Source organism: Cetorhinus maximus, chromosome 7, assembly GCF_964194155.1.
Source record: "Cetorhinus maximus chromosome 7, sCetMax3.hap1.1, whole genome shotgun sequence".
NCBI classification, from domain to species: Eukaryota; Metazoa; Chordata; class Chondrichthyes; order Lamniformes; family Cetorhinidae; genus Cetorhinus; species Cetorhinus maximus.
Window position 1 is genome coordinate 133466785 of NC_135885.1, and position 17293 is coordinate 133484077.

The 17293-nt window shown below is 43.4% G+C and overlaps 1 protein-coding gene across 3 annotated transcripts in view; it reads right to left on the bottom strand.

Moving 5' to 3' along the window:
* Positions 1-17293, bottom strand: part of lmo7a (LIM domain 7a) — a 225703-nt gene that overhangs the window by 144458 nt on the left and 63952 nt on the right. For all 3 annotated transcript variants that reach the window (XM_078545979.1, XM_078545978.1, XM_078545977.1), the window contains exon 4: positions 14202-14271. In XM_078545979.1, coding sequence (XP_078402105.1) covers positions 14202-14271 — 70 coding nt within the window. The remainder of the gene's footprint in view (positions 1-14201; positions 14272-17293) is intronic.

The window sequence follows — 17293 nt, forward strand, 5'->3', positions numbered from 1 at the left end:
ATAATGGAGAGTGGCCATTGCCCATGATGACGCCTGCCACTGAAGGGACCAGATAATCCTGGCCTCAATGTCTGTTGGTGAGGATGACACCCAGTGGAAAATTCCCAGTTTTCTTTCTCTGTAATCTGACAGAAATTTGCATCAGTAACATCTGAAGTGCAACCGTTGGACCTCAGAAACCTCAATTTACCAGTGGATTTTCCGTGGCGTGCCAGGTGATGTATGCTTTTTATAAAAGGAAAGCGGTGATACACCACGTAGCCACAATATGTTATGGTGCTGTGGTGCAGTTGTGACCCCAGATTTCATACTGCTGTTAAGTAAACACAAGTTAGGGTTATTAACTGTTACTTGATATTAAATTTGGCAGTTTGAAAGGGCTGCTTGCAAATTCAAGCTTCTTGTCCAGAGCTTACTGACTTTAGTTTCAATTAAAATTGCTTTGAATCACTAACAAAGGTTTGATATTTAGAGATTCTAAAAGCCTTGCATCGACAAGCATTTTTGTTGTGCAACGATCTGAGACAGGTTTCGTATTACAGTTTTTTTTATTGATTTTATTTATCTCCAATTGAAAGGAAAGGCTTGTATTTAGATAGCGCTTTTCACAATTTCAGGACATCCCAAAGCACTTTTCAGCCAGTGATGTACTTTTTCAACTTTAGTCACAGTTTTAGCGGCAGCATCGTGACAGCCAACTCGCACACAGCAGGCTCCGACTAGCAGCAATGTGATAATGACCAGGTAATCTGTTTTTAGTGATGCTGGCTAAGGGATAAAACATTGGTCAGGCCACCAGAGAGAACGCTCCTGCACCGCTTTGAAACGGTGTCATGGGATCTTTCATATCCCCGAGGGGCTAGACTGGGCCTCGGCTTACCTGAAAGATAGCACTACCAGCAGCACAGGTGCTGCCAATACAGCACTGTAGTTTCAGTCCCAATTTTGCACTCAGCCTCTGAAGCAGGACTTGAATCCACAACCTTCTGACTGATGCGATGTGCTACCAACCAAGCCGCAGCTGATTATCAAGGCCCTGCTGGGGTGCTTGCCTTTGGGATCCCTACCCCATCTTCAATTTAGCTAGCAAAGCTAGAAAAAAACCCTTTTCTTTTTGCAGTGTCCCCAATGTTACCACTTCTGCTGCAAATGTGGTGGCCCAGTCCTACCGCCATCAATCTTTTCTGCCCATTCCCAGTCTTACATCTGCCCACCCTTGGCTTGTTGCCCTCTCAAGGTTCACACAATTCTCCTTATCTCATTCCCAAAACTAAGCTAAGGGAAGGAAGGGTTTAAAAATAAGCAGGAAGAGATTGAAAGTTTAAAGCACTTGCTGCTTTCTCAATGCATCAATTCCCATTCTACTCTCTCACTGCTCTCAACTTAATGCCCCACTAGCTCATGGCTTCACCCACCTTCTCCTACCTGAAGCGTTTGAAAATTTCCTATCCTTCCCACCAAATTTCTCCTCCCACTTAGCTCCCTTGACACCAAGCAGCTATGCTTTCCTCTTATTTTCACTTTCCCCCTCCACCCACTTCCAAAACTATTCCCAGCAAATGCATCATCACCACAACTTTCTCAGCTTCTACCGCCCAGTGTTACTGCCCACTCCACGCCAGGATCTGCGTCCAAGGGCACACACAACTCCCCCCCCCCCCCCCCCCCCCCCCCCACCCCCCCACCCCCCACACCACCATGCCCCATGTACCATTATTTTCATCCTAGTTCTCATGTCCAAAAACCTTCTCCTAAACGCAGGTCCCTTCCTCCTTATTCCGTTAGTCCAATATCCCTCCTGGTCTTACTCAAGCCAGAGAGCTCTCCCTAGCTTCCCATCACTCTAGCCACCTTCCCAACATTGCCAATCATGACACACCTCCAAATTCTCAAAAACTCTTCACCCACTCTTCAAACCCGCAACTCAACATAACAAAGATCCCCTTGTTATCGTGCATCCTTTTTGAATTCTCCTATTCCTACCCCCTTGCTCCCAACTTTAGGACTCACCTGGCATCCCCGCAGTGCTCGCAACATCTCAGCATTGCCACAAATATGGTAACATAATGGTTTTGTTATTGGACTACTAATGAGAAAGTGCATTCAAATCCCACACTAGCAACTTGAATTCAGTTAACTGGGTAAATCTGGGGCAAAAAGTGTCAGTAATGGCAGCTATGACACTAACGGATTGTAGTTAAAAATCCACCGAGGTCACTAACATCTTCGAGAGAAGGAAACCTTCCATCCTTACCAGTTCTGGCCTATATGTAACTTCAGACCCATGAGACGCTTACCTGAGCAGGCCACTCAATTGTATAAATCCACGACAAAAATCTGCTAGAATAAAATCTGCGTTACTGATACTATTTTTGATTCACGCAACATTTATTTTACAGGAAACAGAAGAGAAACTGATTCTTTCTACCAGAAAAAATTCTCCCACATACTCCAGTCCAATGACACAGTCCTTTCCAGAATTAGTTTAATTTCATCCTTTAATGCCATGCTTATCTAACCAAGAGGGTCAGGTCTGCACATTACAACTTTGTAATCTACCGAAAGGGAAAGAATAAAATCCTCTTTACATGACTGCTTCATTTAATGAACATGAGCTAACTGGAGGCTGAAACTCTTATTCTCAATGCCAAAGAATTCTATTTATCACCAAGTGAGTATGTTCCAAACCACAATGACTCAAGTAAAACAAAAGCATGCATTTATTGTACTTTTACTTCGATACTTTACTTACCTCATTGATTTTCCGACTTCAAATTTGTTTCAGTAATCCTCGGTAAAATGCCTGCAGCTTCCAGGGGCAAGACTAATATGTAAAACATGGAACGCTCAATTACCTCAAAACACTTTGGCCAAGGATATAATTAAGTTTATTTTAACAAGGCTTGGCCTAACCTGCTGTAAAGTCAGCACATGACAAGTTAGGAATGGCAATCTTCCCCAATGCCTTCAAGGTATTTGCTCCCGTAATCTTTGTGATTCTGAAATTTCCACTGAGAATGATCTCCAATAGGAAATGCAAGAAAAAAATATTCAGAATGAAGGTTAAGGTGGCCTTGTCATGGTGCTGTTGGTGAATATTCAAAAAGTTGATATTAACTTTTCTACTTATGCTCATATTAGAAATCATGGTGATTTTTTAAAAATTAATTTAGTTGGGCATTTTCTTTTGGTGTAGGTTCCCCACCCAGAAAATATGAATCTTTGAAAGGTACACAGGAGTGGCAAATTACTCTCCCATTGTGAAGAGATCTCTGTGCACAAAGGGAACGGGTTGGGCCAGAGCTCAAACCCACCTTGACATTGTATCTCCTCAAAAGGTGTTATAGCTTTGCCTGACCAGAGAGTGCTTTGTTGGCACTGGCTGTCTCAAGCTCAAGGTGTTGCATTCCCCAGCATAGCATCACTCACAAGGTAAACTTTCATATCCTGACACCTTAAAATATATTGGGATTAGTTTAAGCACTTTGTTCTGTGCCAGTAATATCAGGGATAATAAACCTTTTTGGATATTATTTCAACAATTTCCCTTGCAACAATAAGTAAATTGGAGGATTGAGAACTCCAAACAGTACAAGTGAATTAAGGAAATTATACTAATCGTCATTTGGTAGTATAGAACATGAGTATTACTGGAGAAAGTGGTCGGCACGTAATGTCTTAGAGGCTCTGTGGGAAAAGGAGAGGGTGGAACCTGTGGGATGGTTCCCCGAGCAGACTGTCAAAGTAATTTGGCAGAATGCCTCATCGCCAGAACTTTCCAACAAGCACCAAGACGTAGCTTGGCTGGTGGTGAGAAAGGCCCTCCCTGTCAGATCCTTCCAACCCGCCAGGAGTCTCACCCCCTCGGCACGTTACCTTCGAGGTGGCTGTGGTGGGGACGAGACCGTTGTTCACCTCCTTGTGGATTGTGCCTTTGCAAAGAAGGTCTGGAGAGAGATGCAGTGGTTTCTGTCGAGGTTCACCCCGAGCAGTTCTGTGACACAGGACTCTGTGCTCTACGGGCTGTTCCCAGGGACACACACCGAGACAAACATCAACTGCAGCTGGAGGATCATCAACTCTGTGAAAGACGCTCTTTGGTCTGCCCGAAACTTGTTGGTCTTCCAGCGCAAAGAGTTGTCCCCGACCAAGTGTTGCAGACTGGCACATTCCAAGGTCCAGGACTACGTGCTGAGGGACACTAAAGCTTGGGGCAGCCGCAGCAAAGGCACAATGGGGAAAGGTCGCTGTCTAAGACCTTTCTGCCACAGTGCACTGAGGGGCTGGGAATTGTTTAGAGCCCCTCGGGCTGTACAGCTCAAAATGAATGTATGCATTGAATAATAGTTGTATTATAATTGTATTGAAGCACCTCAGGGTGCAACATGATGTATGTTGATAACTCCAATACCATTGTCTGATTGTCTGCATTGACCATATTGAAATGATTGTAATATTCATTGATTGTATTGATGCACCTCATGATCCATGTGTAAAAGTTGAATCTGATTGTACTTTTGTGATGGTGATTTTGAAATGTTTTGTAATGGTCTTCCAGATATTTTATGAATAAAGTATATTTTTCAAAAAAAATTACTGGAAAAAGAGTGCGCAGGACGAAAAGCTCAGGATTGTCTCATCAGGACACTCGCAAGAATAGCAATTTAAGGGGAAAACAACTATTTATACTGTATGTGAAGATGGTGCTGATTGGTTGGCAAAAGGCATTGCCATGGAGAATGCACCAGCTTTGCTGACTGACAGTTTACTGCCAAGTATTGTTTGAAATTTAAACCAGGCAGCTTGACCCCAGTTGGTGTCAGTGAAGGGCCGTCGCTTATTTTGTTTAGCTGAAACAGGCGCAATGTGTGTACATGTTCTTTCTGTCCGCAAAGAACAGGGCCCCAAGTATTAATATATGTAGCTTCCAGTACACACAAATGCGCCACATTGAGAGCCTGACAGACAATCTTAAATTGGCTGTCAGCATAATTTTTAGCACACTGAGGGTTATTTAGTAAATGTTGTCTAATCGTGGAATCGCATCTCATGTTGGACACTGTGTTTTGAGTTATGCAAACATGGGCTGGTCAGGTATGGCCTGCATGCTGCCCGTTGCGAACAGTGGGTGGAACACACTGTTTGATAAGATCCGCCACAATACTATTAAATTAAATTAATACTATTAAAAAAGGGTGTTTTAGGCTGCAGCTGCAAATAATCCAGTGCTCACATATTGTGCAGATTCGTATGTGCACCAATAACATTATCTCAATTATGTTCTTGGCATTCACACCTTAAAACAAATCTTAAAGTTCTTATTTTGAAAGGTAGTTTTCCTCTTTAACGCTCCTCCCCTGAAGATGGTGACTTATCTTGAAATTGTGCTTCACCTCAAGCTCTTACTCGCAAATGACTATGGTTCAGGAAATGACAAACGGAATGGTCCCCAGGGATTAACAATAACCCCTACGCTATTTCTGAATTAACTATGAGGGGCAACCAGTGCAGGATTCTACCAGGATCTACAGGGAATAAGTGAAAACTAAAACTTTGCAGAGGCAAATTGGATAATACTGTCTGTCACATGAGTGCCAGGATGCAACAATCTTAGATTTGGAAGAGCTACGATTGGCCCCTCTCAAGGAATGAGTGTTGCTGGAGCACTTGAAACATCTGGAAAAGCAAGGGTAAGGATTTGCTCACAAGATTGATGGCTGGAGCAGATATTTGTGGCAGTTAACAGTCATAAGACTACAATAGGCAACCATTTCATTCAGATGAAGCTTTTTGCCAGTATCTACACTTCAAAAATACTTCAATGTCCAGTGGTCATAAATACCAGTCTTTTTCTTTTATATTTAACAAGGGCTTGGAAGATTCATATGCATACTGCTCAATTGTACTTCAAGCACAAATCCATACAAGTGAGAGATAGCCATCTGATTAGTAAAAGTGCCACAGTAAATTTATGATTACTGAGATAGAGAAAAAAAAAATGAGCAAGCATTACAGGAATTGTTTCTGTGCATTTGGCTGTTAAAAATCAAAAAGGCTGGTGGTTCCAACCCATCCAGGGATGCAACTGATTGAACAACACTTTTATTTTTTGGAGGGTAGTCATGGCCGAGTGGTTAGAGTAATGGATTAGGAATCCATTGTGTTTTTCACACAGGCTCATATCCTGACTGCGTGTGTTTTAGTGGACTAGTAACCAAGGAGGTCATAAGTTCAAATCCCACCATCGCAAGTTGTAATGCTGACTTTAATAAAAAATCTCCCTGTTGAGATAGCTAGAAACTAACTGGGATGCGCAGTGTGTAGTGATCTTGTTCAGTTGGGTCCCAGTTTTTGAATACACAGGCTCTGTAACATTCTCCCCAATCCCTATCTCTCTAGGCACTGTTCCAGACAGCAGTAAAGCTGCAGTATCTCACTCGTTCCTCCAGTGAAAACCAAGCTATCATGAGAGGTCAGCAATTTGCTGCAGGAAAAGGGACTGTGGTAGACTTTTCCTTTTCTTAGCCCAGTAGCAGTGAAGCAAATAGTAACTTCCCAAGTCACTGGCCAGGACGAGATTAATTAATGAGGCACAGACCAGGATTGAAACCAGGAACAGAAAGAGAAAATGCTGGAAAAACTCAACAGTTCTGGCAGCATTTATGGAGAGCGAGCTCAATATGACTTCTTCTGGAACTTGCCAGAATTCTTTCATACTTATTTTTGATTCACACAGTATTGATTTTACAGGAAAGATCAGGGAGCAGAAGAAAGAGAAACAGTTTCTCCTTCGGAAGTTAACACGGTTTCTCTCTCCACAGATACTGCCAAGCCCTACTGAGTTTTTCCAGCATTTTCTGTTTTTATTTCAGATTTCCAGCATCCGCTGTATTTTGCTTTTATTATATTATTGAAACCAAGAACTATCTGGTCCATAAACCTTAGTAACATCTTAATATTTGGAGGAATTAAATCTTAATCATTGCTATACAGAAAACCTCCTTTGTTTGTAAATAGCAACACCTGGCAACACTTGTTGTCAGGAGGTGAAACCATCACACATTCCTCAGAGATAATTCAATCCAATAGGCTCAGTTGGGAGTAGTAAAAATGTGGTGATGAATGCAAAGAATGAAGGCTGCGCCTAAAAGTGAACTGCTTTGAATTTTACTTTGCTTACCTCATGCACCAATAGCATCTCTAGAACGCAAAAGAGCCTGCTTGAGTTATAAAGGCAGAGAATGCTGTAAATGCTCAGCAGGTCAAGCAGAATCTGTGCCGTGGGAAATAAAGTGCAGATGGGCCAAAGGGCCTCTTTTGCACTGTGTGATTCTGTGATTCCAGGTCAATGACCTTTCATCAGAACCAGGAGTCGTTAAGGGATGTGACAGGTCTTAAGGAAGTACAGAGGCAGGGAAGGTGGGGTGGGGCAGTGGTGGACTGAACCAAGGAGGAAAGAACAATAGGGAAGGTGTGTGATAGGGTGGAAGACATGAGAGATTAAATGACAGAGAGGATAGTGCAAGGCAAAGGGAATGACAGTAGGACAAGTAACGAAGCAAAAGATGTCAAGATGTAAATGGCAAAAGAATGATTTTTCTTTTTAAAATTTTTTTCTTGGAACCTGGGTGTTGCTGATAAGGGCAGCATTTAGTGACAATCTCTAATTGTTCTCAAGTTGGTTGCCTTCTGGAACTGCTGCGGTCCATCTGTTACAGGTACACCCACTGTGCTGTTAGGTAGAGAGCTCCAGATTTTTGATCCAGCAAAGGGACAGTGATCTGGCTCCAAGTCAGGACGGTGTGAGACTTGGAGGAGAACTTGCAAGTGGTGGTGTTCCCACGCGCCTACTGCCTTTGTTCAGGGGTAAGGGGTCGTAGATTTGGAAGGTACTGTTGAAGGAGACTTGGCGAGTTGCTGCAGTTTTTCTTGCAAATGGTATGTTACTGCAGTCAGAGTGCCCCGATGGAAGGGGTGAATTTTTAAGGTGGTGGAAGGGATGCCGATCAAGCTGCTTTTCCTTGGATGGTGTTGAGCTCCTTGAGTGGTGTTGGACTTTCACTCATCCAGGTAAAAGACAGAGTATTCCATCACGCTCCTGCCTTGTATCTTATAGCTGATGGACAGGTTTTAGCAGGTCAGGAGGTCAGTTACTCACTGCAGAATTCCCAGCCCCTGACCTGCTCTTGTAGCCACCGTATTTATACGGCTGGTCCAGTTAAGTTTCTCATCAATGGTGATTCCCAGGATGGTAATGCTATTTTGAATATCAAAGGGAGGTAGTTAGATTCTATTTAGTTGGAAATAGACATTGCCTGGCACTTGAGTGACGCAAAGGTTATTTACCATTTTCAGCCCAAGTTTGAATGTTGTCAAGGTCTTGCTGCATGCAGGGACAAATTGCTTCATTGTCTGAGGAGTTGCGATTGGAACTGAACATTGCAATCATCAGCGAAGATGATGATGAAGGGAAAGTCATTAATAAAGCAGCTGAGATGGTTAGGGCTTGGACTCTGAGGAACTCCTGGGATTGAGATGATTGACCTCCAACAACCACAACCATCTTCCTTCGTGCTAGGTGTGACTCCGATCAGGTTTGCTAGGGCTCTTTGATGCCTCAGTCAAATGCAGCCTTGATGCCAAGGGCAGTCACTCTCACCTCACCTCTGGAATTGGGCTTTTTTGCCCATGTTTGGACTAAGACTATAATGAGGCCAGGAGTCAAAAGGTCCTGGTGGAACCCAAACTTAGCATCACTGAGCAGGTTGGTGGTGAGTAAGAGCCACTTAATAGCACTGTCCATGGTACATTCATCACTTACGTGATGAGTGAGGGCAGACTGATGGAGCGGTAAGTAGCCAGATTTGATGTGTCCTGCTTTTTGAGGACAGGACATACCTGGGCAATTTTCCACTTTGCCTGGTAAATATCAGTGATGTGCTATGATCCCTGTGGAGATCTTTTGAAAAGATGTTTGAATTTCCTGTACCCAATTTAAAGGATCACACAACAAGATCGAGGCCAGGATTTTCCGTGCCCACTGGCGTCAGGCATGTTCGGTGGCGTGAGCGGCCAAAATGACGCAATCGGTTTTATAATGACGTGAGAGCAGTCGCGATCGTCCACTCAGCCTGCCGATAGCAGGCCGTGCCCCCCAGCACCTGACATCGGGAACCTCATTATAATACTTCAGCATATCATTACTAGACCTGCCCGCCGGAATCGTCCCATTGCCCCCGCCGGATCATCCATCCACGTCAACGGGAAAACACACCAACATGTTTCACAACAGCACATAAGCGACATGCACTTGGCGGGCTTCATTCACTTGGGACTTCAGGATTTATTTGCCTACCTTGCTTCGGTCAGCACTCGCAGTCATCAGCGCCAGGCTTCACAGCCAGCACCACATCACTTTTAGGGATACCTACCAAATCAGCCATATGTCGGTGGCTTTTCAATGGCTGGAGGGAGAGGGCTTGCTTGGTGAAGGGAGAGAAATGGCCTCAGGCAAGGGAAGAGGCTGCTGGAGAAGGGCTGTACTGGGGAGGGAGGGTAACCCAGGGTGTGTGTGTGGGGGCACATGTTGATCTCTGCAAGTGACCTCAAGATGGTGAGGGCTGAGGAGGCAGTCTCCAGAGGAGATGAAGCCAGATGGAGATGTGAGGGTATGTGTGTGAGAATGGGTGGTGATGCCCCTTGAGCTGGCAGTGAGAGTGAGATGCCAGTGAATGTGTGATGGGTTTGAGTTTAGAGTGATGAGATGGTTGTCTTACCCTGGCTGCACGGATAAGATCATTCATCCTCTTTCTGCATTGGATGGCCAACCTCTTCTGTGCAGCACTGGCACTGACCACCACTGCCATTGCCTACCAAGCCGGAGTGGTAATGCTGCTGCTCCTCCTGCAGTCAGGCCGGTGGTAGACAACATCACAGCGGGGCCTCCACGGCATCCAAAGGGCGCTCGAGGGCTGCAGTCTTCTTGCCTTTCGGGGTCGTGTCTTCTTTGCTGCAGTCCTGGGCTGGAAGCACTGAGCGCGGCTGTATTTTAAATGTGGTGCCTGGCGTGGTGAAGCGGGGAGGTGACGGGGTGGGAGGCGAATTTGAGCCCCCCCCCCCCGCCATGTATCCTGGGAATGCTTAAATAATGTGGCGGGTTTGGGACAATATGGCGTGAAAAGCCACCATCGTAGCCAGCAGGTAAAACCGTACCTTTGTGCAAATCTGGGACGATTCCACCCCAAGTGTTTATCACTGTAAAAGTTTTAAAAATCTACAAGTAACATTGTTTAGTCAATTTTGTGGACAACTTGTACTCTAAACTACGGAAAATGTTTCCCTTTAACTTTTAAACAATTAAAAATCCCCCACCACAGTTTATACTTTTCAGAACAGTTCTGAAGATGATTCATATTAGACTCAAAATGTTAACTTTCTCTGTCCACAGTTGCTGCTGGACCTGCTGAGTGTTTCCTGCACTTTTGTTTTTATCTTCAGCGCTACAGGCTGCAACAAGTTGGGTAAAGGCGCAGCTAGTTTTGGAACACAAGTCTTCAGCACTACAGTTGGGATGTTGCCTGGGCCCATAGCCTTTGGACTATCCAGCATATTCAGCCACTTCCTGATACCACGTGCGGTGAATCAAATTGGCTGAAGACTGGCATCTGCGATGCTGGGGACCTCCGGAGGAGGCCAAGATGGATCACCCACTCGGCATTTCTGGCTGAAGATCGTTGCAAATGCTTCAGCCTTATCTTTTTGCACTGATGTACCGGGCTCCCCCATCATTGAGGATGGGGATATTTGTGGAGCCTCCTCTTCCTATTAGTTGCTTAATTGTTGGCTACTTTTTATTACTGGGTGTGACAGCACTGCACAGCTTCGATCTGACCTGTTGGCTGTAGTGTGGTTTAGCTCTGGCTATAGAATGCTGCCATGCTTGGTTCTCGTCCTGTGTTGCAGCTTCACCAGGGCTGTACCTCATTTTTGGCTTTGCCTGGTGTTGTTCCTGGCATGCTCTCCTGCACTCCTTATTGAACAAGGGCTTATTCTTTGGCTTGAAGGTAATGGCAGGTTGAGAGATGTGCCGCACCATACCGTTTCCAATTGTGGTGAAGTACAATTCTGCTTCTGATGGCCCTCAATGCCTCATGGCTGCCCAGTTTTTAGCGGTTAGATCTGCTCTGAATCTGTCCCAGTTAGCACGGTGGTAATGTCACACACCACAACAAGGGGGGGGATCTCAAAGTGTAGGTGGGGCTGTGTGGTGGTCACTCCTGCAAATACTGCCATGGACAATGCATCTGTGATGGGCAGATTGCGGAGGATCCAGTCGATTTCCAGAGTCCTTCCAGCTACGAAAGATGCCAGACACACATCAAACAAACCCATTTCAGATGGGTTACCTTCATATGATGCACCTTTGCTGATGGCTGAAAAGGCCAATCCTTGAGAGGCAAGTGCTGTCATAATGGCCACACACAAAGCTACCAAGTGTTATGGCGGGTTGTTGTTTTCAGTGTTGGCACCTGTTGCCAAGCCACTGGTCATCATAGTGGCGCATGCCAGTTCACAGGATGTGATGTCATTTTCTTCCATCGTGCAGCTAGTGACTCCCCAGGGTGCAATCACATATCACACAAGTGCCAGGCAATGACCATCTCCAACAAGAGAGAATCTAACTATCGTCCCAACATTCAATGCATTACCATCACTGAATCCCCCACTATCAACATCCTGGGAGTTACCATTGACCAGAAACTGAACTGGACTAGCCATATAAATACTGTGGCGACAAGAGGTTTGCGGCTCGGAATCCTGCAACGAGTAACTCACTTCCTCACTCTCCAATGCCTGTCCACCATCTACAAGGCACAAGTCAGGAGTGTGATGGAATACTCCCCACTTGCCTGGAGGAGTGCAACTCCCACAACACTCAAGAAGCTTGACACTGACCGGGCCAAAACAGCCCGTTTGATGGCACCACATCCACAAACATTCACTCCCTCTACCATCGATGCACAGTAGCAGCAGTGTGTACCATCTACAAGATACACTGCAGGGACTCACCAAGGCTCCTTAGACAGCACCTTCCAAACCCACGGCTACTACCATCTAGAAGGACAAGGGCAGCAGATAGATGGGAACACCACCAGTTGCAAGTTCCCCTCCAAGTCACCATCCTGACTTGGAAATATATCGCCATTCCCTCACTGTCACAGTCAAAATCCTGGAACTCCCACCCGAACAGCACTGTGGATGTACCTCCACCACATGGACTGCAGTGGTTCAAGGTGGCAGCTCACCACCACCTTCGCCAGGGCAACTAGGGATGGCCAATCAAGCGGGCTGCTTTGGCCTGGATGGTGTCAAGCGTCTTGAGTGTTGTTGGAGCTGCACTCGATATTTAATAATTTAAGAACATAAGAAATAGGAGGAGTAAACCATACAGCCCCTTGAGCCAGCTCCACTCTTCAACATGATCATGGCTGATCATCTACCTCAACTCCACTTTTCCACCCACTCAATTCCCTCCAAGGCCAAAAATCTCTGCCTGACGGCCTTAAATATATTCAATGGTGGAGCATCCACAACCTTGTGCAGTAGAGAATTCCAAAGCTTCACAACCCTTTGAGTGAAAAAATTTCTTATCACAGCTCTAAACAATTGACCCCTCGTTCCGAGACTGTCTCCTCCATGTTCTAGGCTCTCCAGCCAGGGGAAAGGACCTATCAGTGTGTAACCCTGTCAAGTTCCTTCAGAATCCCACATGCTTCAATGAGATCACCTCCCATTCTTCTAAATTCCAGCGAGTACAAGAAGTCCAATTTACTCTTTCCTCAGTATAGCTGGTCTATCAGATAGCGTTGGAAGTTGGTTCATAAGGTGGCCACCATTTCAGTGATGTGTACACCAGAAACGCCAAACCCCAACGCTCTTCCAACCAGTTAGGAAATCAGACGGGTGGCAACGCAAAACAACGATACCCAAGAGAACAGAAAGAAATGAGGGAAATGTTCACATGCTTCACAAAACGGTATGGTGAGGAAATTCTGAAATGACTTTAGGCAAGAATTTAACACTTGAATGTAATAAAAAAAGAGGACTCTCTTCATGCCAGAAGAAAAGGTTGTGCTCTCTGCTATTAAGTTCACAAATGCTTGTCCTTGCCTAGAATTGAAAACAATTTGCAACAAGAACATCCATAGGCTAAGAGCAATCATGCACTTACATTAATTGCTATGTTCGAGAGTAAGCGTTAAATAGCAAACACCTCTAACAAAAAAAAAGGAAATTATGGGCTGTTGTTTCAGCAGCTTCTAGGCTCCATCCACAGGTATGTGAAAAGCCCCAAGTTGCTGCCACATTTAGCTAAGATAAACTGGAGTTCAGCCATGAACCAAACAAGAACCTGTATGCTCTGATTGTTGTATTAAATATGAAACTAATAAACTCAAAACTTCAAGTAGCAAACTTACAGAAGCTATTATGCACAATGTATAGTGAAGGAATTGGAGGGTTTACTAATCTCTTCCTCCAACCTCCAACTCCCCCAAAAAAATATTGTTTAATATTTGAGTTCCAAGGTACATCACCAATCCACGAGTCTGGAATGAAGATCAGCTACCCTGTGTCTTTATTTTTACAAAAAGGGCATTGCTTTTATGCAAAAGGGACACAAACACATCATGAAAAGGTAGCCTAGCAACAGGAGGTTGAAATTACAGAAAAAATAAAAAAATTAAAATCTAGAGCTGGAAAATGCCCTTGGTCCTTCAAGCATAGATTCCATGTATTAGTCCATCATGCATCTTTTACCCCATCACCAACCCGCACCCCCACCCCACCATCGCCAACTATTTGATCAGATAATAGTAAGTCTCCTGCTCTCCTTCACATTGTTTCCCAGGCTGCATCACCACAACCCACAATTCCTTTTCTCAATAGCCATCTATTTAGCTTCCTTTTGAGAGTGTCAGTACCAAGTCCTAAATTCAATCTCCTCTGGGAGTTGCTCCATGTAATAACTATCTTGAGGCTTTGAGAAAGGGAAGGAAAGGGAGAGAGGAAGTTTTCCCCTAATCTTGAGCTTTTAAAATAAAAAAGGATGTACTAGAAAACAGAATTTTTGTTTTTTTAAATGTCTGCTATCAGATCTTCCAGACAAGTGCTAGAAATTATTTTGACAACTCTTAACTTACCAGTCCAGCTATTGGTGTGGACAGGCGATTGATCTTTTTACTGACGCCTGGTTTTATCTTGTTAACCAGTCTGGGAAGAGGGGGAGAAAAAAAAAGTAGAGTTACTCACCCACAATTATTTACACACTCAGTAAAATAAAACACAATGTTGTACTACTGTAATAAAAGATAAGACTGCTCGGATTCAGCATACACCAAAGTTTATTCACAATTAATTGCCATTATGCTAAAGATGGAACAAACATCACTTCATATTGCAGATGGTAAAATCTAATTATTTTTGCAGTATTTTGAAGAAATATTAAATTGGTAAGATCACACACTAGGGATGGAAATAAAATGGTCTCTTGAGCAGAGAACTTCACTTTAGATGTTTGATTTTGGTAACTGTAACAACAAGCATTAAAATAATCTCAAGGGAGGGGAAACCCTGTTTGAGGTGAAGGCACAGCCTCCAAATAAGACTAAACTTTCATTACCTGTCTGGCTTACTGTAGTTTAATGTCTATGTACCAAACCTGACATTATCTACAAGTGGCAATTTGGGTGGCAAAGCACAAAGACAGGCTACAGTAACGTGGATGGAAATGAGAAGCAATAGTGGGACGTCACAATGACATAGAAAAGAAAGTCAATTATGCCACTGCATTTGGAGAAACAGGTGGACAAGATGAATTGGCTAAGCCCGCTTTACAATGGAAAATGTTTCAGGGGTGTAAGCATGAAGCTCACCCAGGAACTGAGCATAATATGAAGCAGTTTATGAAGGAGGCACAAAAGGGCTTGGCGAATGACGGGAGGGCAAAAGTACAGCAACATGTGCAGAATAAAAATAGTTCCAAAGGCTAGTTGAAAGATGACCTGATGATGGATGTATTGTTTTATGAATGATAGCAGCTTTGCATTACAACAATCTAACAGGACCTGCTAGCAACTACAAGACAAATCTGGCAACTGTATCGTCTATTTGGTCAAATATAGGCAGTAGGAATAAATTTCTGGTAGATTGTCATTTGCTTACCACAATGAGTGAAAAGAGAGCTCTACTTTTCTATTCAGCTTCACACAGGTCATTTAATGCTGAACAGCAACAGTAAGGGCATTTGGTGTACGATGAGGTAAGAACTGTGTGGAACTGAATGCTTCACTATTAAACAAAAATATTCATTGATACCTTTTATGCCAGTCAACATTGACCTAATCAGGCAATCCAACATTGACTTGGTCAGTTGAGTCAAAATTGTGTAGACAGTTGTGAAAACATTCAAGGGCACTTTGTAAACTGATACGAGGGCAATTATATAGATACCTCTGCTCCATGAAAGGCTGCAGTAGCTAAAAATGCAGACTAAATGCAATGATTAAAGAATGTTCTGACAAAAGGTCATCTTGACCTAAAATATTTCTCTCCAACAATGCTGCCCGACCTGTTGAGTATTTCCAGCATTTTTTGTTTTTATTTCAGATTTCCAGTATGCACACTCTATGGGGGAGATGGCAGAGTAGTGACACTGTCACTGGACTTGTAATTCAGAGGCCCAGATTAATGTTCTGGGGGCAAGAGTTCCATGGTAACTGATGGAATTTAAATTCAATTAATAATCTGGAATTGAAAAGCTAGTCTCAGTAATGGTGACCATAAAATCATTGTCGATTATCGTAAAAACTCATCTGGTTCACTAGTGCCCTTTAGGGAAGGAAATCTGCCATCCTTTCCTGGTCTGGCCTACATGTGATTCCAGACCCTCAGCAGTGTGGTTGACTGTTAAATGCTCTCTGAAATGGTGGAGCAAGCTAATCAATTCAAGGCCAATTAGGGAACAAATGCTGGCCTTGTCAGTGACACCCACATCCCATGAAAGAATACATTAAAAAGTATTTTGCTTTTGTAAAGAATGCAAAATTGGTCTAAATTAGTCAGGGGTGGATGTGACAAAGGGACTAACAAATGCCATTCTGATCACATTCTGACCAGCATCCCAAAACTCAACTCAAGCAACTGTACTTTTTAAACACAGTAAATCAATCCTTGTAGTGCCCAAGCATCAATGTCATGAACACCATGCAAGTATTTTCCTTCTCCAAAAACTTGCCTAGAAAAAGCTGAAGTATGTGTCTTCACTGGCAGCAGTACAATTCATGGCATGTAACTGAAATAAGAGACCAACATTTTGCCCCTTGATTGTGGAGGGCAGGGGAGGGACCGACCAATACAGAGGTGCTATTGGGGATGCATGCCAACAAAGCAGGTTTGAAACTATAACCATTTAACTTGTGAGCAAGGTGGCATTGATATTCATTCCCTGAATTTGTTGGGACATTTTGGGGAAATAAATATGAATCATTAGCAAAGCAATGATTTCTGCACTGTACCAAAGACCACAAATCCTCGCATTTCAAGGCTACCAGAGTGTCAATGATATACACCTAGTTTTCACAATCAAGTCCCTAGAATCTCCAACCAATTAACCAAAGTGAAAGATTTGCTGATTTTAAATGCATACAAAAACAAATCCCTCTCACAATTCTGAGTCAGGCAGACTGAGAGTTGAGACAAAAAAACTAATCTGCTTAATTTCTCCTTTTGGAAGATGGAGAAAGGGAGATGCTGGTGGTTTAATCCTATTGTAATCCTAATAAGACACATTCATCTAAGATATCAGAACTGAAAGGTAAAGGGATAAAAATAGAACATAAAATTTTGAGGACGCAAAATAAAGACTAAACACATTGCTAGGTGAAAGAAAAATTACATTACTCTAAAGTTTGCTTTCCCTTCATACGTGCACAAAGCAACAGAATTAAATCAGTTCATTTATATTACTCAATGGTGCACATTAATTCATCATTGCCTGTATGTACCTTCAAGTGTTCAAATTTTGTACAGAACACAACTCATCCAGAAATGCAGAGATTTGAAGGGCACAACTCTTCTTTATTTTCAAAAAAATGGGTCTTTTGCAAATCAAAGTCTTTTGATAATGAGCAGTTTAGTTGTTCTGTATTTTCCTCTTAATTTTAATCTCTTAAGGCACCAACTCACACTCTGACACACTTCTCCAAGCATTTCTGTGTTATGATTTCCATACAGG